Here is a 24,574-nt window from a genome sequence, read left to right as displayed (position 1 = left end):
AGGTGGATGAACTCTGTGACCTCCTGGGTCTCAGCTTGGCCATGGTTCAGTTTCATCCCATGGGTGTCTGGAGGACGCTCGTAATAGTCGATCTGGAGTCACTCCTAAACACACTCTTCTTCACCTAATTTAATTTATGATTTGCCTGTCATCACCAGGTAATCTTTCAGGTGATCCAACCTTCAGGTGATTTTTGCTACTTAGAAATTGTGGTCTTATATTGTTATTTGGATGATGCTTCATGAGATTTGAATGCATTACTCTGTTACTTTGTCTACAACCAAGGTTGTGTGTATTGAGAAAGAGTGTGGGTGTGTGTGTTTTCGCAAGATACTGCTGGAAGGTGATCTGTTACTTAAAGGCAGTCTTGTAGGTTGTGACCCCTGTGTTTGTGGTAATGTACTTCCCTTGTTAACCACCTCAGAGAAACTCCCCTGCTGGACACTGTAAGAGTACAGAATAAACTTCTCACTGCCGTCTCGCCCAAACAGACCAGACTCTCTGCTCTTAGCCAAAACACACCATCTGGCTGATATTTCCTCCTGTGTCAACATAACACACCAGAGTATAAATAATAGTAACAGTGGCTTTGGCGGAATCGTAAGCAAAGAGCCACATTCCATTTGAATGGTGTGTGTTGGGACATTCAGAGGGAAATATGAAAGTTAAAATTAGACGAACGTGAGGATTAGAAGATGTGTGCACTAGGTGGGCGCTCTTGATTGAGCAGCACTTTGTGCACACGTTCAAGTTCAGGCTGTTTGACCTTGGGTCGTAGCAGAGACGGCTTGCACTATGGGAAAGGTCAGGGGTCGACCTGGAGAGGGTCAAGGAATGCTGGTAAAGGTCACGCTGAACCTGTCTCTCGTTAAGCCTCAACCTCAAGTGACCCAACCTGTTTTTCTTCCAGTGGACCTTTTCTTGTTTGCAGTTCTTTTTCATCTGAATTTTCTTATTCTTGTCTTCCGCCTCCGGTTACGTTTGTGGTCGTCTCTCCCTGTGGTCTACCGCACCCCTGCGTGTCACAGGGCTGGGTATGGTCTGAGCTGTGAAGAGATTGAGGTTCCTGAGCTCTGGCTTGCTTCGTCATACTGCCTAAGCAATAGGTCCTGCCCAGGCCTGAATTCCCCCTCTGTGTTTTTTGTGGGTCAGGCTATAGCATTAAGCCAGCGCAGACTGCCTAATTTTAGCAGAATGGGAGATTACAGTGGACTGAGTGCTGCTGAATGCAGGAATTAGACTGGATCTTATGTGGTAACCTGTGCACTTATGAGCCATCATAAGTCTGCTGTACGCAACTGGAGTGGGCGAGTGACCAGCATGGGAATTCCAGGTGGGATAGTGTTGGGAAATGCGGAGAAAGATGGAGGTGGGGAGAGAGAGAAAGAACCCAAGAAGAGAGAGGGAGGAAAAACAGAAGAAGCGAGAGAGATGAAGACAGAAGAACAGAAGATGGTGTCGATGGGGTTTAACTTGAAGAATTTGAAGAGTGAGAAAGACATCAAAGTCGTCCAGCAGCATGCTTTCTGAATCCCATTCCATCTACTTCTCTGAAATCCATCACAACCACTATTTTTCATTAATTCATCACTCCGTTCCAAAGAAGTTTAATTTCCTTCAAGCAAACCAGGGTTATACAGATTTCAAAGTCTCATGACCTCACCAAAGGTGTGCATCAGGGATCAATACTTGAGGCACCTTCAGTTCTCTATTTACACCACTTTGCAGATAATGCTCACCCACCTGATGACGGCGTGCATGCCTCATAGATATTTCAGTCTGAATGAAAGATCGACACATTCATCTTAATCTCCAAAACTGAGCTTCTGGTATTCCCAGCTAATACAGCCATTAGCTGGCCTAGCTGCTTGTGTGGCAAGACCTTTTGCTTTTCACTTGCTTCTCATAGCAGCCAGAATTAACTTCAAATCCCTCACTCGATCCGGGCCCACAGCACACTTGCTGCATCTAAACCTTGCCATCTTAAATCCCATGATCCAGCTTTACGTCCTCTCCAGCCCACGGCAGTCATCTGATGAGCGCCTGCGACGCCCGCCTTCCATCACCATTAAGAGATCATAGGCAAGACTCCTCTAGTCTGTGATCCTCCTTTGGTGGATTGATTTACCTAATACTCTTCAATCAGCGATAGTTGTGGGATCTTAAATAAGCTTCTAAGCTTGTAAAACTCAGCTGTGCACCTTGTTTGTAACTGATTGAATCTGTTCTATTTCCATTATTGATATTTGTATTTAGGCTTAGACCTTCAACTGTTAATTGATGTTAATATAATGTTTATTGAAGTCATTGTGAGTTGCTTTAGGCAATAGGGTCTTTTAAGAACTATGAACATGATTATTTCCTCATTGTGTGTGTGTGTGTGTGTGTGTGTGTGTGCGCGCGCGGCTGTTAAGTTAGGTGGTGGTCAAATGTGCCCATGTGCGTTAGCTCTGTCATATTATGCTTGCATAGCGCTAGCTTGGTCATATGCTCACATGGTGCTTATGTTCACAAGCATGGAAAGTCACTTATCAAGGTGCTGTCAGTCCGCGGTCACCCGCAATTGCACTGCATATAGACCAAATATCTCACACCAACACACACACACACACACACACACACACACACGCACACACGCACACAGAGCCACAGCCACAGTCACATGAAGGTGCTTGAGAGGGCTGTCTCTTAACACTCTCTGCCCAGCAGTGGGGACTTTATTGGACGAGAGGGTCCCTCACTAAAATGGCAGAGGAGGTGTCGTGTCCGAGACTAGTGCATCCTTAAGAGCTGCCGTGTGTGCTTGGTTGCCAGTCAGTACTGGTCTGGTCTGGTCTGGTCTGGTCTGGTCTGTTGGCTGATGGACATTGTGTGTGTCTGTTCCATTTAACTTCTATTGAAGGTAAAAATCAAAAGGAGGAGGGATCACACACACACACACACACACACACACACACACACACACACACACACACACACACACACAAAAGAAGGAGCTGTATTAGACTGTCCCAGAATATACTATGAATCAGTGTTTCTGGGGACATCTTATAGTCTGCACTGCAGGTCCAACTACTTTAGGTTTGATATTTGATCTAGTGCCTGTTTAAAGTTGCGTTCTGCTTTCTCCACCAAACTTCTGTCCAGTCTGTCATGTGATCATGTCTGTGCAGGACATTGTGTGATTTACGCGTTGGCCTTGTACTGTGTTATCAGCTGTAACGGAATCTCCTTGGCATTTATACCTGACCGGCTGTGCGGGTGACCAAAGGTCAGCTTGGGGTCAGCAGGTCACGGGGACAGTGTGGTAGTGAAGGAGCCGAGTGCGGCCACTGCGCTGCTTGACGACAGGTGTCTGCAGTAGCATCAGCAGGAGCAGTCGCTGCACCCGCTGGCAGTTGGCAGTTTCCTGTTGCCTGTGGTGACGGGAAGGCCCCTCCTTCCTCCTTCCCTATTGGTTGGTGTGGTTTTGCGATGCCTCTGTGTGCCTTCCATGTTGGGTAGTCTGTTACTACACGCCCTCTTGTTTTTCCCACCTCCAGTCCAGTCAGATCAATGTTTGGCTTATGTTTCCATGGAAATACAGACTTGCTGGTTTGCGCACCCAGCCCACTCTGTGTGTGTGTGTGTGTGTGTGTGTGAGAGAGAGAATGTGTCATCTGCCATGGGCCTGCCCTGGTGTTCTCCTGAGGATTTCCCCATTATAAGCAGGATTGTTCCATGACCACAGATGTGTGTGTGTGTGTGTGAAGACTGCTTGTGCCAGGACGCATTCACACTTGAGGTGTCTTGAGTGGGAACTGCGTGAATATGCAACTTGATATTTTAAGGAAGGAGGAAATAAGTGAGTGTGTGTATGTGTGTGTGCTGGTTATTGACGGTCACACACACACACACACACACACAGCGCTATACATCCCAATGATGCTCTATAAGCTGTGTGGTACACTCCAATGAGGAAGTGGTAATGGGGCCTCGGGGCCCAAAATGGAAGTGTGCGACAGACGGAAGACTATTTGTGTGACACGTTTGCATTCATGTTGTGACGTTTGCAATTCGTGTTGTGGCTTTTGTATTGTGTTGAGCCATTTAGGGCACCGTAGAACACACTGAACAACATGAAGCATGTTCAGGCTAATAGAGGTGCTGGATGAGAGCGAGTCCTGAAGCGAAGATGTCGTGGAGAGCAGAGAGGAATAGAAAAGAGAGGGGGGGAGAAAGAGAGGAGGAGAGCGAGAGATGAGGAAGAAAGAGAGAAGGGGGGGAAGAGAGGAGGAGAGAGAGAGGAGAGATCCTGATTCATTGAAATGGCGTGTAATGTCCAGAAGTCTTGAAGATTTAGTGTCCTTCCAGCTGTGTTTTGGTTTGTGTTTTAACGGCACTACTCTTTTCCTACAGAGCCCACTGGACCAGCAAAGGTGGTGAAAGCGGGGAACCCCAGACCCCGGAAAGGAGCAAAGGTAAGACACTTACACACTTAATCCACACACACACACACACACACACACACACACACACGCACACACTCTTAATCCACACTCCACCTATCAATCCCATCTGTGCATATTGGCCTCTTGTTTATGACACTTCCATGTTTGTATGTTTTCTGTGTGAGGTGATGCATCACCATGGCGCTTAAATGATTTTACTGGTATTTTAAAGGTTGGGGACTTTGGTGATGCCAATAACTGGCCGACCCCTGGAGAGATCGCCTCAAAAGACCAACAGGTGAGACTAGAACACAAATAATCTCTCTCTCACACACACACACACACACACACACGACTGCAAACAGCTGCTACTTTGTATAGAGCTTCTACAGATGCAACAGTAAAAAAATATATAATTTCAAGAAAAGAGGCTTTATGGATGAACACAGGCAAAGCTATTGTAATATAATAGTAACGTTTAGAACCAGAATATGCCAGCGTGTGCATTTGGCTTGGCCACTGTTGTCAAGGGTTACCCAAATAGTCATGTTCCTGCCACACCTTAGCCACGATGTGGCTGCTTGTGACCTCTAGCCCGAGCGCTCGGAGTGAAGCGCCTTTCCTCTGCCGCTGTGGCTGGTCAGCGGAGCTCTCCGAGCATCCTCGGGCGCTAGCAACGACCGTCAGCGCTTGGGATGCTCTTCTTTATTTGGACACCGCGGGGTGACCGGGGGAAAGACGCGTTGTGTCAGCCTCCGCTGACGGAGCGAAGATTAGCGTGTAGCATTACTGCAAAGCCAGCCGCTGCTCCTGGAGACCAGCCTCTGCTCTTTTCCTGCACCCGCGGAGGATTTCTTGACCTTCTGAACCAGACGGGCCTGGTAGGTCGTTAACGCGTGTAGGGTTGCGATTGTCCGCCCTGTGTTCCTAGATGAGCCGCTCAGGAGCATAAATCCTTGCTTGGGCCGGGGTTTGTCAGGCTGGGCCGGGGTAAAGGATGGGGTGGGGTGGTTATTTCTGCCTTCTGGTCGGTGGACAGGCGTACGTGGAGGTGTGTATGGCCCCCGTAACCCCCTTTTTTAGCCAGCTGAGGGTCCCCCCCCCCCCCTCACTCTCTCACCCCCACATGTAGGTCAGGGAGAGCCGGGAATAACCCTCTGCTACGGCTGCCACAGACGCATGGCCTTTTAGGGGCCCGCTCACACGCTGCCCCACGCAGCAGGCCAGCCAGCAGCCACCGCTATTTTAGATGTTCCACTAACGCTCACACACACCCACACACACACACACACACGCACCCTCACCCTCTCTGAGGGTCCCACACACACACACACACACACACACACACACACGGTGTCCTACACAGCAGTTCAGTAAGCAGCTACCGTTATTTTAGATGTTACTCTTACACACGCTCTCACACTTGCGCGCACACACACACACACACACACGCAAGCAGCCACCACTGTAGGAGCTGTTCCTCTGACTTCCATACTGTCATGCACAGAGGCTGCACATGGAGGAGGGCAAAACACAGTGAATAATAGCTAACGGTAATTGACATTGTCAAGATATTCATCCATCACTTGATGAAGCGTATTAGTTATAATATGACCTTGAAATGACATGACTCACCTGCCACCTGATTCCGCTGAAGCCGTCTGGATGCGCAGGAGTCAGAGATTTTCAAGGTCATTATAGGTGTGGCGTTGAGGTTCTAAATCTTGAATAAACACACGCTAACCCAACTAGCTGATGATGTCAACCACACAGTCGTGTAGGGAGTGGATATTAAGAATGTGCGTATGAGTTTTTAGATTTATCAAGAGAATGACTACATAACGTGTGCATGTGAGGGATAATCGTCCAACAAAACTTGTGGATGTGTGTGTGTGTGTGTACATAAATGTACAGCAACTTTAATATATAGATACTCTCAGCCTAGGGACAAAGCAAATATCAACACACAGACACATCAGATTCTCTCACACACACACACGCACACACACACACACTGGGTTGCAGAGTTCCTCTCTGTAGCAGCTAAACTTACTTCCTCCCAAACCACTGGGGACGCTGTAGGTCTTAAAATGGAGCCCAGTCCGGCGTGTTTTATTAATTAAAAATAGCAGCTGGGGCTCCCCAGGGGGGCGCTAGAGATAACAGAGTAATTGCTTTGGAGAAATGAGCTATAGCTGCAGGAGGAGGCGCTCAGGTTTGTCAGATTCCTCAGATTCTCTCTTAAAGGACAGTGGTGGAACGTACCATGACATTCTTGTGAATGAGTTAATCTGGCGGAGACACAATAGTGCGTGGGTTTTTTCCCCCCTTCATCGTCGAGCTTCATCATTTGTCCAAGGCCCCTAAAAGTTCCGGTTCGTCCTGATTTGGGTTCATTCTGTTTTCGGTTCACTACATGTTTCCCTAAAGGTCAAATTAGCGTCCTAAAGGTCAAGTTAGCGTCCACAGAAGGGAAAGTCACATAAGAACAGAATGTAGGAGGGCCGGTGGAGCTCATTGGGTTCCCCGCCTGCAAGACTTACTGTCTTTTAAAAAAAACTAATTCAAACTCTTACCTTGTGTGTGTCTGTCCACTACTAAGTTTTTAGTTTGTTTTTACTGTGTGTTTAGTGTCTGTTGGAAGAAAGCATTATTAGCTCACTCACTGTTAATGGTGTTTGTCTATAGTACACGGTGTAAATCTCCCCTTGGGTGTGGGATGTTTTTACTGTCTTCTAGAGTCAGTCTTGTGTGGTGTTTGTGTTCTTCTGTTAGGTCAGACTTGATTGATTGTCTCTGTTGAGATAATCCCGAATGGTGTTTGTCTGTTTGTTATGTTAGGTGTGTGTGTGTGTGTGTCTTCCGTTGATGTTTAGCTGTTGTTCTCTCCCTGTGTGCACAGACGGAGGGTAGCTCGAGCAGTGTGAGTGTTAAGGTGACTCGTGAGGCAGGCCCAACCACCTGCCGCCCCTCAGTAAGTCCCCCAGGATGCAAACGCCCTGACCGCTAACATCTCCCCTGACTAGCTCAGAACGCTTCCTAACTTTAGCACCTTGTCAGCTGGACAATGACTACTGGCGTGAAGTGTGTGTGTGTGTGTGTTTGCATGTGAAGTTGAATAATTTTAAACTTTAAAAGTTTAAATTGTAGACATTTTGATCGTTAAAAGACACTTCTCTTCAGTCATGGGTTTTTAGTTGTGTGTGTGTGTTTCTATTACTGTGTGCGTGTGTTTTTGTGACCGTGTGTGTCTCTGTGACCGGCTTAAGTACATTTTGACAGCATGGTGTTTCTGGGACATGCATTGTACAGCAGTGTGCAAAAGCAACAGTGTGTCAGTGTGTCTTAGCACTGCGTGTAAATCACCAGTGATTCGTGTGTGTGTGTGTGTGTGTGTTAAATATTTGAAACTGCTGAGGAGGACATGTGCTGAGCTCGTGGAAGACCACAGAAACATTAACCAGAACCTTAGGTGGTGGTCAACATGTCACAGTGTACAGTGTACACACACACGCGCATGCTGTTCCACATCCTTTAAACAGGTGTTGAAACTTCATCAGTTTGAGATGCCATGAGCTCAAGTTTGCCTTCTCCTTTCCAGGAAAGTGCTTTATTTACCCTGGATGTGAACTGTAATTAAGTAGTGTGTGTGTTCTGTTTGACTAGTCTGTATGGCAGAAGGTAAGATGATCTGTGCGTGTGGTTATGGTAAGATTGCACAATAAGAATGAGGTGGCACACTCTGTGCTGAAAGAGAGGTTTACAGCGACCTTGAAGATAACGGCACCGACACGGTGGGAAGTTACACAGATGTGTATCTATGTTCAAACACTCACATGCTACCTTTTTAACACACCGAGTGGACTAGACACACTAACCCACACAGACACACACACACACACACACACACACACACACAGATAAATGCACACATGCACAGTACTTTGTGGTGGAGAAATGAAGAATGTGTGAACAATGTATGTGTGCTTGTGTGTGTGATGCGTCTCCCTAGGTTCCCAAGAAGGTGACTGCGAAGAAGGAGAAAGAGAAGGAGAAGCGGGAGATCGAGGAGACCAAGGAGAACCAGAAGACCAAATCAGACGACTCCGGAGAAGAGAAGAACGGCGACGAGGAGTCCCAGAAAAACGGACAGAAAAAGAAAGGTGGGTCTCCTAGCAACACGTGGAGTGGGACGGGGGGGACGGGGGTTCTCTTAAGCTCCAACTACTGGAGGGATCGAGGGGGGGTCGGAAGGCAGACAGAGTGCACACGCTATTCTCTCTGTAAATAAAGCCACGGTGTGGGCAGTCGGCGTAAGAACATGGCTGTCTGGCTTTGGGGTTTCTCTGAGCTGTTTGTGAATTCTTCCACTAGTTCTGAACCTGGCAGCTGGAGCTGGTGGTTCTCTCCCTTTCTCCCTCGCTCTCTCTCTCTCTCTCTCGTCCCTGTCAGCTTCCTCTGCCTGTCTTTTGGTGTGTGTGTGTGTGTGCGGTTATTCGCTTGCGAGTCTGTGTTTGTGTGCGTGTGCTCGTGTCGTGTCGTGTCGTGTGTGTGTGTGTTTGTCTGGGCCACGTCATTTTTCTGAAGTTTACACCATTCCTGCGCCTCCCTCTTTTTCTCTTGGTGCAATAGTGACACCTACTGTTCACTTGAGGAACTGCTCTCTGTACGCAGTTCACTCATTTCTGTCTGATGTCTTTGTGTTAGTGTCAAATCTTAACTACCATTCTGTTTAATGGAAAAGTTGACGTACTCATTCATGATTTTATTATTGTATGTGTGTGTGTTTAGGCAACAAGCACAAGTGGGTTCCTCTGGTGATCGAGGTGAAGTCTGAGGGCCCGCGAGAACGTTCCGCTTCCCGGAACAACACGCGCCAGAACGAGCCATCCCGCATGCCCCCGAACAGCAGGAACGACCTCCGCGGTACGACATCACACCCATATGACCTTTTTTGACCAATGAGCACGAGAGCTCTGTATAGATTGACATCTCATGAAAATGTTCATCCAGTTCTTCCCAAAGTGACGGTAGCTTTAATAACACTGGACACTGGACAGTGCGGGTGAGGCTTCAGTGCGCCCTGTGGATGATTAAGAGTCTTATTAGTTCAGTTCAGTTTCATTTATTTTGTGTCCTTTTATTAGGGTCTCCATTAGCTTTCCCTAAAAGGGGTCGCTAGTCTCCCTGGGGTCCTGTAGTAAATATTTGAGAGGGTCATAAGTCTATCGCACAGAGACTGAGCAATCCTAAGCTTGTGCTGTCATCATCAGCTATCTGGGTAACACATCCAGGCCGTAGCACATGATGAGACTAGGATCAAATGCACCAGGGAGAACATTATTATTTCATGATTAAGAGCACCTAATCCAATTCATTACTTGGGAATATATCTGGAATCACCTGAGGTGATCTGACATGACTTGCATAAACAACCTGTTGACATTTGCCTCAACTAGGTGGGTAAAGATCCCAAAATAATTAGAGTTTTTGTAGCTGCTGTTTCAGCACCAGGTTTCCCTGCCACAGCTGTTTCTATGGTTACACGGTCTACAAAACAGATGGATGAATGTTCCATTGATATCCATGCCAAGCTATTGGCTCTTTTTTATAGAGGGTGGGACTTCCTGTCAGGGGGCAGCAGTGTTTGCAAGTACACGCACAATTGCCAGCCTGTAATAGCCGTAAATTCTGAAGTGTGTGTGTGTGTGTGTTTGTGCTCCTCAGATTGGCACAGCGGGAAGTACGAGCGCGAGTTCCGTGACGACCATGACGAGGTGTCGAGTGTCAAGAGCGAGGGTGCTCCGTTCCGTGCTGGGTTCCGAGGACGCGGCCGTGGCCGAGGGAGAGGAAGAGGCAGAGGAAGAGGAGGAAGCAGAGGTCTGTACGCACACACACACACACACACACACACACACACACACACACACACACACACACACACACACACACACGCAATCTATGTGTATACACACACACACACAATCTACGTGTATACACACACACACACATAATCTACGTGTGTGTACACACACACACACACACAATCTACATGTGTACACACACACACACACACACACACACATGTTGCTATTATACAAATACTTGTGGTGATATACACAGACAGTACGGTACTTATAAACACACACACACACACACACACACACACATGTTGCTATTATACAAATACTTGTGGTGATATACACAGACAGTACGGTACTTATAAACACACACACACACACACACACACATACTCACACAGTAGATGTATTCACATACACGCATGCCACCACAGTGTGGTTTTTTTTATTTTTTTTATTTCATTCTGAAAACACCTGGTATAAAAATTAACTTCAAAATGGTTTACAATGTGCATGGTAATGTTAAATCTGCACTTTAAAGATTGAACTAATCTGATGTGCTTTCTAACTACACCAGGGCATGTTTTAAAGTGAGGGGGCTTGAAGCACATTGCCTAAAGATGTAGTTGTTTGCCGTTGTTTGCCGAGACAGACATGCTTTTAAGAGTAAGCCCACGGTGGCCATGCCATGCCGTCCTCGTCTGTGCCTCGTGCATCTGACTGCTCTTACAAAATGGTGATTTTGCTCCCGCACAAAAGGCCTAGTCACCGCTGCAGTGCAGAGACAAGTCATGTGATTAAGGAGCAGAAACTAGAATATGGGTCACTGGCTGGAGACAAACATGAAATTAGGGGAAACGACATCGACTGATGCACAAAGGTTATTTATACAGAAAGGTCATCACACAGTTCATCAGCAACGGTCATGCAGATCACAGTCTCTGTGTGTGTGTGTGTGTGTGTGTGTCTGTCTGTCTGTCTGTATGTGTGGGTGTCTGTGTGTCTGTCTGTCTGTGTGTGTGTCTGTCTGTGTCTGCGTGTGTGTGTGTGTGTTTGTATGCATGTCAGTTTAGAAGGTTTTGATGTGAGCCGTGCTATGCTAATGTCTCAGCTGAATGCTAACGCTTCCCTTGTGCTTCGCGCAGGACATTACGACTACCATTACGGCTACAAGGGCTACGAGGGGAAAGACGGCGCCTACGGCCCCAAGTTCCCCAACAGCTCCGTTTATTACTACGACAACATGAGCAGCCAAGACCTGTTCTCCGTGGACCAGGGTCTGCTGAAGGACTACATCAAGAGACAGATGTGAGTTAGGGCTGCACACCAGGAGATGTGATGCATATTTTGGCCATAGAGGAAAGCTTTGTCTGACACCATACAGTAGTCATATATATATATGCATGACTTATTGAACTGAGATTTGAGTTAGTAACAGTAAGTGAAGTCAAATGATGACACCTGTGTGCTTAACTGGTATCACACGCTCTTCTCTCAGCTGTGCCTCATAGAGAAGACCTAACGTGTTAATGTGTGTGTGTGTGTGTGTGTCTCCAGTGAGTACTACTTCAGTGTGGACAACCTGCAGAGGGACTTTTTCCTGCGGAGGAAGATGGATGAGGGGGGCTTCCTGCCCGTCACTCTTGTCGCCAGCTTCCACAGAGTCCAGGCCCTCACCACAGATATCAGCCTGATCCTAGAGGTAAACGCACACACACACACACACACACCACATCCATGCCCTCACCACAGACATCGAGACTGAGACCATTGAGATAGACATTATATGCACACAGAAGACTGGCCCGCACCAAGTCCAGGGCCCCTAACCAGAAATAGGCAGTTATCAGCAGTAGAGGCAAAACACAGACACGCTGAACTGCTCTATTTCACCACAGAACCAGGCTTGAGTTGGCAGATGCACATTCATTCCTGCATACATAACACCAGAAGTATTCAAACAGAGATGAACAGCAAAGACAACATCTGCGTACACACAAAATCACACACCTTTTTGCAAGCTTAAAGAAAAAGAGACACTTTGAGGTTTCAAAAACATGAAGACCCGTGAAAACATGACGTCTGATTTGTGTGTCTGAGTCAGGCTTTGAAGGACAGCACTGTGGTGGAGATCATCGACATGAAGATGCGCTGTAAGGAGGAGCCCGACAAATGGCCGCTGCCTGGCCTGGCCGCGCCCGACCAGAACCAGACGGATTTCTCGCAGCTCGTCAACTGTCCCGAGTTTGTGCCCAGACAAGCCGCGGAGCCCAAGTCCAGTAAGCATCTTGCCACTTACAGTCCATAAGGATTTTGTACAGAACACACAGTGGTAGATCGACATCCACAACCAAGGCATTTAATATAATGCATCATGATACAACAGAGAAAATGTTTTTGAAACTTGACTACCGTTGACTAACCTAATTTAATCTACGTGGGGTGTTAGTTGGTCACCGTTAAAGGAATAGTTCGGAATTTTGGACATAGGACCTAATTTCCAACTTTACCGAGGTGATATAGGTCGGTGGAGACCGTTTTTATCGCGTTTAACCCCTTCCTTCAGTTGCAGCGTCCCCCTTTGCTATCGCTGGTTCTTAGCTAACGCATTTCTACAGTAACATCAGTCTGACATCAACAACAGTCTTACTCACTCCACCGCACATCCGAGACAAGTCAATTAAAACGTCAGACTATCGATATACGTGTCCGTGTTGATAGAATAATTTTAGAATTAAAACTAACCTTGCAACTCAATGATTTATTACATTTTGAGGGACTAGTTTCTCAATATCAATCCGCCACTGCCATACAGGGAACAAAGTAGGCTATTGCAATGCGATGCAAGGTTAGTTTTATTTTCTGACATTGTTCTATCAACACAGGCATGTGCATTGATAGTCTGACGTTATCATTTATTTGTTTCGGGTGTTCTGTGGAGTGTTTCCAGTGGCAGGCTGGATGTTACCGTTGTCTTGCGTTATCTCGGCACCTAGGTTAGCACGAGATGAACGCTGCAACTCAAGGAAGGGCAGATATTCACTGAAAACGGTCTTCACCGATCTATATCACCCCGACTAAGTTGGAAATAAGGTCCTATGTCCAAAATTCCGAACTATTCCTTTAAGTTCGATTCCATTTATTTAGTGTTGGTTATGAATGAAAGTCCATTGCCATTTTGGGGATAAAACCACCCACCAATATTGTGCATGATGCTCTCAAACCCATCAGACATTTGATCTCTAGGGGGCAGTGTTGTGCTAACTGATCGTCTCTCCTGCAGACACGCCACGCTCCTCCACGCCCATTCAGTCCAAGCCAGAGGACGTGAGTAACCTGAAGACCATGCCCAAGGGTCTGTCCGCCAGTCTGCCTGACCTCGACTCAGAGTCTTGGATCGAGGTCAAGAAGAGGCCTCGGCCCTCACCCGCCAGGCCCAAGGTAAGCCTCTGATTATTTCCGTCTTTGCCATCTCTCCGTCTTTCTCTCTTTCTCTCTCTTTCTCTCTCTCTCTACCTCTCTGGTTTGCCATCTCTCTCTTTTATTTCTTTCTCTCTCTCTCTCTCTCTCATATGTGCATGAAGAAGTGCACCATCTCATTCTCTCATATTATCTCCTCTCCATCCCTCCATCCCTCCATCTAACTGTCTGTCCGCCCATCCATCCTTCCGTCCGTCCATCGGCCTCACCCTCCACTCACGCGTGTTGTTGATTGGTCGGCTGACGCAGACCCCCTCGTTGCAGAAGGCGGAGGAGATCCCGGTGGCCGCCACGCCGACCCCCGCCGCGCCGAGCCCGACGGCGGCCGCCAAGCTCCCGGAGGCCGAGGAGCCCGAGGAGCTGGACTTCATGTTCGACGAGGAGATGGAGCAGATCGACGGCCGCCGCAACACCTTCACCGACTGGTCCGACGAGGAGACGGACGGCGAGATCGACGACCACGACGTCAACAAGATCCTCATCGTCACGCAGACGCCGCCGTACCTGCGCAAGCACCCCGGCGGAGACCGCACCGGCAACCACACCTCGCGCTCCAAGCTCACCTCCGAGCTGGTCAAGGTCATCAACGACGGACTCTACTACTACGAGCAGGACCTGTGGGACGACACCTACGAACCCGAGTACGCCCAAATCAAGGTGAGTCGGACCGGACCGGTGCCCCTCAGACTCCTAACATGGGTACACGTCGAGCCGTAGCCTCAGAGATCAAGAGGTCAGCACTTGTCCTTGCACATATGGCTGTCTTGAGACCAGGTTGTATCAAGTTGGTTTGCACCCTATGTAAGACTTCATTTTAAAGTGGTCGTAAGTGTTAGGAGTTGGTTCAGATGGGAGTTTTTAGTTTCCCAAAGATATGAAAGTCTTTGACCATTAACTTATTCCGGCAGCCTTGTCCATGCTTTGATAACTGCTTGTCTGGGCAGTTTTGAAAACTCAGGTTGTCCGTTCAATTCTAGTAAATATAGGTTATATGAACTTTGCACACAAAAAAAGTGCATTTAGATACCAACCCTGAAAGCGTTTTCTCTCTCTTTGTGCTTTTGGTTTTATTGAACAATGCGTGTGTGTATGTATTCTTCCCTTCTTTTTACCTGTTGGTCTTTTCTGGCCTACCAGGTAAACCTAAGGGATTATGAATAGACTTCACTGCAAGGCTCAACACGTGTGTAAGATTCTGACAGGTTCCAGTGTGTGTGTTTGTATTTGAGATTCTGACAGGTTCCAGGTGTGTGTTTGTATGTGTGTGTGTGTGTGTGTGTGTGTGTGTGATCGAGCACGAGAGAGAGAGAGAGCGAGGTTACCAGACCCGACAAGCCTTTGGGTGTTTTTCTGGACGAGGCCGGACAGAATGGCTCTGTGTGAGAGGGCGTTTGTTGTGGGTTGGGTGCCTTTGTGGTTCACCCTTTTGTGTGGCAGCACGTGCTAACCGCACTGAAGCGCTGGCCTACGTGCGCTGCTGGGCCCAACCCCCCTCGCTCTGCTGCTCTGCGCCCGTGTTTATAAATACACCCCCCCTGGGCCACCCCAAGGCCTAAGGGTCGGCTCTGGTGGACCTCAAGGTGGGAGAGATGGCTCATCTCGGTGCAGAGGTAACTCACTCACTCTCACGGCCTCCATTGTGTGTGTGTGTGTGTGTGTTTGATTGTGTTGATTCAGAATAGGACTGGGTAGGTGATGGCTGAAAATGTAGAATCGTTAAAAAAGGGGGCTAACGGCAGGGTCGGTGACCTGTGATACTCAGTTGTCAATATCGGGTTCCTAGTCTCTCTAGCCTCGTGTTTGACCTCCTATTAGTTTCTGTCCTGTCTGTTGGCCTACCACGTGCACACAACTTTTCATGAACTTATGATGAGTTTGTGATTATAACTGCTTAAAAGATGTATTCTTTTTCTTTGAAAACAGACTGAGAGGGCAGTCTTTTGTTTATTTATTTATTTTTGAGGTTTTTCACTGTAATTTCTGGAAGGCGCCGTGTTGCCACAGGCATTGAAGGATTTTGTGTTTTGAGGTGGAGAAGGGAGAAAAAGTCAGAGCTGGTCAGTCAGTGTTGTTGTTTTTCTTCGGTGGCCTTCACTGGATAATTTCTCCCTGTTCCGCTTCAGAGCCGGAGAAAGTAAAAACAGTTCTGTCCTTGGTTTCGAGGCCACAGAGGCCATCACAAGAGCCCTGGAGTAGAGCCTTGCAGAAGAGAATTTTCCCATGGTTTTACACGTGTCATAAGTTGTTACTTTTCGTAGTTTATGACGGTAGGATTTGAGGCTGGACTAAGGTGAGATTTCCCTTTGCCCCAATTGGAATTGGTGACGGAGTTCTGCTTTGGCGAAGGCGTGAAACACAAATTGTTATAGAGTGTGTTAAGAGTAGACATGAGGTTTGGTAGGGTGTGAAATGGTCATTTGGATGGAGCCTCATGTGGTTTGGGGTTGGCCAGCACATGTCAATGCTCTTCCATAGCAGACAAGTGCCCTTCTAATGACTTGTGTGTGTTTGTACGACTGTGTTGGAGAAAACACACACAGTAAATATCAGTGTGTGCGTGTGTGCGTGTGTGCGTATGTGTGTGTGTGTGTGTGTGTGTGTGTGTGTGTGTGTGTGTGTAGAGCAGTGTGTAATGATTGTCTTCTTGTGTGTGTGTGTGTGTGTGAGAGACTGAGTAAATATAAATGTGTGTATGTGTAGAGCAGTGTGTAATGATTGTCTTCTTGTGTGTGTGTGTGTGTGTGTGAGAGACTGAGTAAATATAAATGTGTGTATGTGTAGCAGTGTGTAATGCCTGTTTCTCTGTGTCCCTGTGAGCAGCAAGAGGTGGAGAACTTCAAGAAGGTTCACCTGATCACCCGGGAGGAGTTTGATTGCCTGACCCCGGAGCCCCCCGTCGACCCCAACCAGGAGGTGCCACCGGGACCCCCACGCCCACAGAACAGTGAGTCCTTGTGTGTGTGTGTGTGTGTGTGTGTGTGTGAGTTATGTCTAAAGCCTACCTTACACTGGCAGACTTAAACAAGATTTGGGAAAGATTCTTGAAAGATTAGTCTTTTAACTAATGCCCCTCATTCAAGCTTTACTCAAAGTCTTGTCAGTGTAAGGTAGGCTTTAGTGTGTGTTGGATCCTGTTGTATCCTCTGTATTTATGTGTGTGTGTGTGTTGTGTCGAAGTCTGTGTTGGATCCTTTTGTATCGTCTGTATTTATGTTTGTGTGTTAAATCAGAAAATGACTTTTGGTCAAAGAGCCCTCTTTATTGTCTGTATTGTGTATTGATTTTTGAAAGGTGTGTGTGTGTGTGTGTGTGAGGCTCGTTATCCAGCTCTCCTTCCTAACTGCTGTCCTCTCCCCTCGTTTGCGCTCTCTCTCTGTGTGTGTGTGTGTGTGTGTGTGTGTGTGTGTGTGTGCAGTCCCCACTGACGCTCTGGCCAACAAGCTGTTCGGCGCCCCCGAGCCGTCGACCATCGCGCGCTCGCTGCCCACCACCGTGCCTGACTCGCCCAACTACCGCAGCGCCCGCACCCCGCGCACCCCCAGAACGCCACGCCTCAAGGACCCCACGCAGACGCCACGCTTCTACCCCGTCGTCAAGGAGGGACGCGCCGTCGATGCCAAGGTGAGTGAGCGCCCCGGGGGGTGGCCTAGACCGGAGTGTGAGAGTTGTTAACTGCGGCTTATACATTGATTTTGCTCATTTTTTTATATTACATTACATTACACTTAGCAGACACTTTCTTTTATCCAAAGTGACTTACATATGTTAACTATATTACAAGGGATTACAGTGTTATGGTGTGTGTGTGTGTGTGTGTGTGTGTGTGTGTGTGTGTGTGTGTGAAACTCATGTGATTATTTATGTGTGTGTCCACTAGACCCCGCGGAAGAGGAAGACCCGACACAGCTCCAACCCGCCTATGGAGTGCCACGTGGGATGGGTCATGGACTCCAGAGAACACCGCTCACGTACTGCCTCAGTCAGGTACAGACAGACACACACACACACACACACACACACATACAGGCACACACACAGGCACACTCAAGACCACTCACGCACTGCCTCAGTCACACACACACACACACACACACACACACACAAGATGAGTCATGTTACATTGACATGCACACGCACGTAGAAAATAACAACCACATTGACACACTTGAAGCACCTTGCAAATACGGCCTCAACAGCAAAGCCCAATTCTAAATCCTAAAACCATCTTCAACATCAAGCTTGTTATTGCACAATAACCTGTTTCTCATGCCAGCGTAGTTTCGGTGTATAACCACAGAGTTGCACATGTGTTTTTCTGTTCCTTTGTGTGAGTTAATGGTGCCCCCCCCCCCTTCCCATCTCCCGTTCTCTCTCCCTCCCCAGCTCCAATGCCAGCCCCTCCGAGGGCACCCCGGCCCTGGGCAACATCGGCTGCACCCCTCAGTCTCTGCCCAAGTTCCAGCACCCCTCCCACGAGCTGCTCAAGGAGAACGGCTTCACACAACACGTCTACCACAAGTATCGCCGCCGCTGCCTCAACGGTACGCCAGCAGACCATTCCTGTGTGTGTGTGTGTGTGTGTGTGTGTGTGTGTGTGTGTGTGTGTGTGTGTGTGTGTGATGTCTGTGTCTGCTCTGAACCCCAGAACACTCCTACACACCTTCAGTTGTTTAAACAAATGCTTTTGCCATAATTGGCGAGTTTTTGAAGTGCATTAAAGCAGGGGGAGGGGGGGGGGGGCAAATCAAGAAGTAACTTGTTGTGGGAATACTCTGGTAGATACCTTTGCACGTGATATGCTGTATCTTTGGAAAATTATTTGGGAAGTTTGGATTTTGTGGTGTTTCTTGGGTCTGTCTGATTGGTTACTGGTGTCGTCACTCAGAGAGGAAGCGTCTGGGCATTGGTCAGTCGCAGGAGATGAACACGCTGTTCCGGTTCTGGTCCTTCTTCCTGCGGGATCACTTCAACAGGAAGATGTACGAGGAGTTCAAGCAGCTGGTGGTGGAGGATGGCAAGGCTGGATACCGGTAAGCACCCACCGCTCGGGCAGTCTGTCTAGCTGGTTTTGTTGTTTCAGGTGTTGTCCGTCTGTCCACCTGCCTGCTGGTGTGTCTGATTTGTGTAGTGTGTGTGTGTATTTATTTATTTGTCTGTCTGCCTGCATACGTGGCTGATTTGTGTTGTAGATTTGTGTGTGTGTGTGTGTCTCTCTGTCTTTGTCTCTGTCTCTTCATACCTGCCTGCGTGTCTGTTTGTGTGTGTTTGTCCGTCTGCCTCCCCGTGTGTCTGATTTGTGTAGTAGGTCTGTGTGTGTTTGTCCTGCCTGCCTGCCTCTGTGTGTGTGTTTGTGTGTCTGTGTGTGTGTGTTTGTGTCTCTGTGTGTGTGTGTGTGTGTGTGTGTGTGTGTGTTTGTGTTTCTGTGTGTGTATGTGGAGAGCCGTCTGACCTTTGACCTCCGCTCTATGTAGGTATGGCCTGGAGTGCCTGTTCCGCTACTTCAGCTACGGCCTAGAGAGGAAGTTCCGGCCCGACATCTTCAGAGACTTCCAGGAGGAAACCATGAAAGACTATGAAGCTGGTGAGAAGTGTGCGTGTGCGTGTGCGTGTGTGCGCGTGTGGAGGCCCCTTAGCTCAGGGTACTGATGTACTGTACCATTACTGTGGGACTGTGTGTGTGGGCCTACAGTATGTGAGTGTTGGCCCGTGTGTGTGTTTTATGGGTCTGTGTATATATGTGTGTGTTGGCCTGTGTCTTGGCCTGTGTGTGTTGGCGTGTGTGTGTAGTGACCTCTGCTGTGTTCCGTCCTCTCCTCCCCAGGCCAGCTGTACGGACTGGAGAAGTTCTGGGCCTTCCTGAAGTACTCGAAGGCCAAGACCCTTGAGATCGACCCCAAGCTCTCAGAGTATCTGAGCAAGTTTAAACGCCTGGAGGACTTCAGAGTGGATGTGAGTGCTCAAACAGGACCTGTGTGTGTGTGTGTGTGTGAGGGTAAAGTTTTCAGGTTGTCTGGGGGACAAGAGCTCGTCATTGAAGGGGTTTGTGTACATCTCGCGTGGTCCTCCATGTCTTTCTCTGTACATGTTAAAGTAGGTGGTGGTGTACTAATGTGTGTGTGTGTGTGTGTGTGTGTGTGTCCAGCCCCCGATGGAGGAAGGCGGTCGCAAGAGGCACTCATCCAGCGGAGACGGCCGTCGCCGCCACCCCTCCCACGGCTCGCACGCTCCCCTGCAGCAGGCCGGCCGCCCCCCCTCCTCCTCCTCCTCCCAGGGCAGCGCCCGCGACGATGCCAAACCCAGCGCCCAGCGGAGCCCCGCGCTCGACGCCAAGCCCCAGAAGTAGCCCCGCCACACGCCGGCGCGTCACGACTCTGCCATCGCCCCCCCTCTCCACTCCCTGTGACCCCCCCCTCCCCCCACCTCCTTCTCCCACCCCCCCCCCCTCCCCGAGGACCGCTGTCCAGCGCTGTGCAAGCATGACACCAAAACAAACCAACGCAAGCGTACGTAACGCGGACACCAACGACAGCAGCGCCCGGATGGAAAATATCAAAGCTCTTCCATTTTATTTTTTATCTTTTATCTTACATTCATTTTTTTTTTCTCCCATTTCCTTGACGTTTAAAAATGGAAATGACAAAAGGTGTCATGATGATGATGATGATGATGATGATGATGTTGATGGTGTTAAGGGCTGGAGAGATTTTTATTTTATTTTTATTTTCCTTTGGGATGTCGCATATCAGAGTTGTTAGTTTTTATTTTCCTGCTCTGGGATTGGCTGGATCTGCAGTTTTGGATCGTTGGATTGGCTGGATTTGGACGAGCCCATCCCCTAGCCCTCCTCAGTCTCTCTCTCTCTCTCTTTCTTTCTCTCACTTTCTCTCTCTCTCTCTCTCTCTCTCTCTCTCTCCTCTCTGTACCCCCGCTCCCACTTCTCGCCGAGCTGAGCTGTGCTACGCTGCGAGCGGACTCCAGAAATGGCCGCTCATCGCTCATTCCCCTCTATCTATCTCTTTCCCTCTCTCCCTCCCTCTCTCCCTCCCTCCCTCCCCCTCCTCTCTGTGCTTTTACGACTTCTTTTCCGAGAGCCGCGTGGGAATTCTTAAGTTGGACAACGAGAGAGAAACTTTTTGTGTTGACCTGAACATTTGGAGGGCCGAGGGAGAGAAAAAAAAAATGCATAAAGAAAAAAAAACAAAAACAAAACAAAGAAACTTTTATGTTGGGTTGGAACCTTATGAATTGAAAAGTGAGCAAAAAGAAAAAAAAAAAAACTGTTGACTAGCAGTGGGGCTGGATTTAAATATATATATATCGATATATATACAACAAGCAAAAGGAGGACAAATAACGAACAAAAAGACTGAAGACCCCCCCTGTCTCTCGTCTCCTGCGCCTGATGGAGCTGACTGAAAGATGCCTTATTTACTTTAATGGTTCTCCGCTTACTTCGCGCCGGTCACCTTAATGTTGATGGACAGCATTTACCCTGACTATATGCAACTGTGCGCACACACACTCGTACACTAACACACACACACACACACACACACACACACACACACACACACTCTCTCTTAATCACTTTAACTGGGATACCTTCAGTCTTCCACATATCATAAGGTCTGTTGTAGAAGTCCCTTAGTGTTGGGGTGTGTGTGTGTGTGTGAGAATAGAAGCGCCCTCCTTCATAACGGACTGGAAGTATCATCTTAATCATCCAGAATACTTGAAGACCAAGCTGCATCCTAGATGCCGACACGCATACCTGTGTCCACATAAACACACACACACACACACACACACACATACGCATGCATGTACAAACCAAACAAATGCATGAATTTGACCCTCCCAAACAACACGAACACATACACATACACATACACATACACACATACAAACACATGCGCGCACACACACACACACACACACACGGCCATACACACCCCATGTTGTCGCGTAACCACCCTTAACCTGGAATTGTAAATGTCCAGTGCTCCATCTCCCCAAAGCTGACGATCACATCTGCCTTACATGCGTACATTAAGATCTCCTGGTATTTACTGACAAGTAGCCGGAGCTGATGGACAGAGGAAAGGGGAGGGCGGCGACCTTTGACCTCCGAGCTTCCGAGGTCCACGTAGCCATCAAAGGGAAGTGTGACATCACCAGGTCGGGCGCTCGAGACGCGGTGCTGAGGCGTTGTGAGCGCGTGCGGAGACCTGGGGTGCATGCTGGTGTTTGGTGACCTCCGGTTGACCTCTGGATCCTCCATTGCAGTGGGCCTTTGTTTACAGTTGCTAAGCTGCAAGGAAGGAAGAGGAAGGAAGGAAGGAAGGCAGAGCCTGGAGCCAGGCGGGAGGAGCCTGTCCATGCTCTGCGGCCTGCGACGTTACACGTCTCCGGAAGCCGTGGTTGCTCTTGGCAACACTTCTGTCTTTTTGAGTGGACATGGTGATGTCTGTGTAAATGTTTTTTTTCCCCTCCTTGTCTAGCAGTAGGCCATTTGTTACATGAATTTTATTTTTTATTGTCTTTTATTTCTAAACTTTTAAAAAAAAACATTGGATTGGGAGGAGGGGTTTAGTGGGTGCTCCCAGTCTTCAGGCATGACCTCACACCCATTTTATCCAATCACAATCAGGAATAATAATCACCTAGCAACGGAAACCTGAAACCAACTGCACTGAGGCAGGAGCTGCTGCGTCTCAACGGCCAGCGATATGCTGTGTGTGAGTCTGCATGCGTGTGTGTGTCTGTCTGTGTGTGTGACTGCGTGTGTGAGCGTGCGTCAACGGCCAGCGATATGCTGTGTGTGAGTCTGTGTGTGTGTGAGGCTGCATGCGTGCGTGTGTGTGTGCCCGTGTGTGTGTGTGTGTGTGTGTGTGCGCGCGTGCGTGCGTCTGTCTCAGGTGCGATGTCTACAGATCAGAGGACTAGGGACTGAGGGGGATTTAAAAAAAAAGGACAAAAAGATTCCATAAAGCCATATAAATAACTCAACTAGCTGTACATGATCCATTGAAATGTTAATAGGTGCATTAGCAGTTCAGATATGTTAGGCTCGTCATGAAAAACTGATCAAAATGAAGAAAAGGAACAAAAAAATCTATAAAATGGAAAAATGTAAAATACTTGAATGAGAATCTTGTATCATAACATTTAATATTCATAATATCTGCTTTGTAGGCTGATGTGATTCGCTGTTAGTGTTCTTTGTAATTTGTAGTAATTATGCTTTTCCTTAATAATAAAAAAAAAACACAAAACGGACAAAAAAACCTTAAACACCAACTGAGCGGCTCTTGTGTGGTCTTTTGTTCTGGTTCTGGGTATGGGGTGTGTGTGTGCGTGCGTATGCCGTATGAACATTAGCAACTGTACTTTGTTGACAAATGATCGCATGTGTGATATTATATATACGATACTTCAGAGTTCAGACCATGTTAATATGTAAGGCACAGGAGCAACTCCAAATGGTATGTGTATATGTTGAAGGCAGAGGAATTGACCTCGTAAGCTTTCCAAAGGCGGTGTTTCGCTATCTTGAGATTTTTTCCTATGGGAAAGTAACAGGGATTATGAATTATCACAACTGTTAAACGCGGGGACAAATGCAGATGTTTTCCTCTCCTCTACCTTAGAGTGGGCGCTGTGATCTTCGGTATCTTTGTTAAGACGGCAAACTTAGATTTTTACTACCCCAGAGTGACTTGCAGAGGTCGTTAGTTTCAATTAACACCCGGATCTCCTTATGTGGGCAAACTTTTTGCAGGCAAACTGTTCTATTACATTAGTGTATTTGTCGCCCCCTGCTGGCGTGGGGTAGACCCACTCCCATAATGAGCACGCACACCTGTGAACACCTCTGGGGTGTGACCCCACAGGGCTGCCTGCTGCTGTCCTCACAGCGAGTGCTCCTGTTCATCCCCTCTGGCTGCTCCTCAGCACAGGAGCTTTCTGGCCAGAAGTCCTTTAGGTAGTAGCCTAGGTAGCAACTCCTGTGTCCTTTAGGTAGTAGCCTAGGTAGCAACTCCTGTGTCCTTTAGGTAGTAGCCTAGCTAGCAACTCCTGTGTCCTTTAGGTAGAGCCTAGGTAGCAACTCTTGTGTTCTTTAGGTAGTAGCCTAGGTACTGTAGGTAGTGACTCCTGTGTCCTTTAGGTAGTAGCCTAGGAGTAAGTCTTGTGCTCACAGAAACAACATTTTACAGCATTTCTTTTTGATTCACTGTTGATTATCATCCTAAAAACCTAAACAGCACAGTAACTGTGGATATACAGCTCGTACATTGGGGATCGTTAGGGCATGTGTTGACTTAAGTCTATTCATGGGTTTCATCGGGTCTTTTACCACAGGTGTATAAAATCAAGCACCTGGTCCTAGTACAGTATATGAATGCAGACTGCATGGTGCTTGATTAACACACTTGTGGCAAGGGACCTGATGAGACCCTTGAATACATGTGGGCTCACTAGGGCACCTGTTAACTTAGTCTGTCACACGTAAACAGGGTGCATGTACTCAGTGATGACACATTTCTGTACACAACTGAACATCAGTCGTTTGTAGGTGGCCCTCCACACGGGAGTGTTCCGAGCGTGTTATTTTTTGATTCTCAGTCGGTCATCTTCAGACATCTAAACCACTAACTGTGGATACTGGAACTGTGGTTTGTACATGGGTGTTTGTGAGGGCACTTGTTAGTCTAGTAAGTCTAGCTTAACCCCTTCAGAAGGTGTTTGTAAGCGATGACACATTTCTGTACCCTGACTGTGAGCAGTGGGGGACTTTCACCA

The 24,574-nt window shown here is 47.9% G+C and overlaps 1 protein-coding gene across 3 annotated transcripts in view; it reads left to right on the top strand.

Annotated features, from left to right (window-relative positions):
• Nucleotides 1-23,065, top strand: part of larp1 (La ribonucleoprotein 1, translational regulator) — a 33,271-nt gene extending 10,206 nt beyond the window's left edge. The window contains exons 2-20 of one of the 3 annotated variants that reach the window (XM_062537183.1): nt 4,399-4,460; nt 4,663-4,728; nt 7,333-7,404; nt 8,443-8,593; nt 9,222-9,356; nt 10,158-10,310; nt 11,437-11,599; nt 11,849-11,993; nt 12,396-12,570; nt 13,575-13,732; nt 14,036-14,428; nt 16,592-16,715; nt 17,187-17,392; nt 17,649-17,755; nt 18,155-18,312; nt 18,657-18,801; nt 19,243-19,352; nt 19,593-19,720; nt 19,914-23,065. In XM_062537183.1, coding sequence (XP_062393167.1) covers nt 4,399-4,460; nt 4,663-4,728; nt 7,333-7,404; nt 8,443-8,593; nt 9,222-9,356; nt 10,158-10,310; nt 11,437-11,599; nt 11,849-11,993; nt 12,396-12,570; nt 13,575-13,732; nt 14,036-14,428; nt 16,592-16,715; nt 17,187-17,392; nt 17,649-17,755; nt 18,155-18,312; nt 18,657-18,801; nt 19,243-19,352; nt 19,593-19,720; nt 19,914-20,114 — 2,852 coding nt within the window. In that variant the 3' untranslated portion in view covers nt 20,115-23,065. Of the gene's footprint in view, nt 1-4,398; nt 4,461-4,662; nt 4,729-7,332; nt 7,405-8,442; nt 8,594-9,221; nt 9,357-10,157; nt 10,311-11,436; nt 11,600-11,848; nt 11,994-12,395; nt 12,571-13,574; nt 13,733-14,020; nt 14,429-16,591; nt 16,716-17,186; nt 17,393-17,648; nt 17,756-18,154; nt 18,313-18,656; nt 18,802-19,242; nt 19,353-19,592; nt 19,721-19,913 lie in introns of all 3 variants that reach the window. The other 2 variants (XM_062537182.1, XM_062537184.1) reach the window with 2 other exon arrangements.
• Nucleotides 23,066-24,574: the final 1,509 nt, after the last annotated feature.

Source organism: Sardina pilchardus, chromosome 5, assembly GCF_963854185.1.
Source record: "Sardina pilchardus chromosome 5, fSarPil1.1, whole genome shotgun sequence".
Classification (NCBI taxonomy): Eukaryota; Metazoa; Chordata; class Actinopteri; order Clupeiformes; family Clupeidae; genus Sardina; species Sardina pilchardus.
Note: the sequence above shows the minus strand (reverse complement) of the source record. Positions and strands in the feature narration are given on the sequence as shown.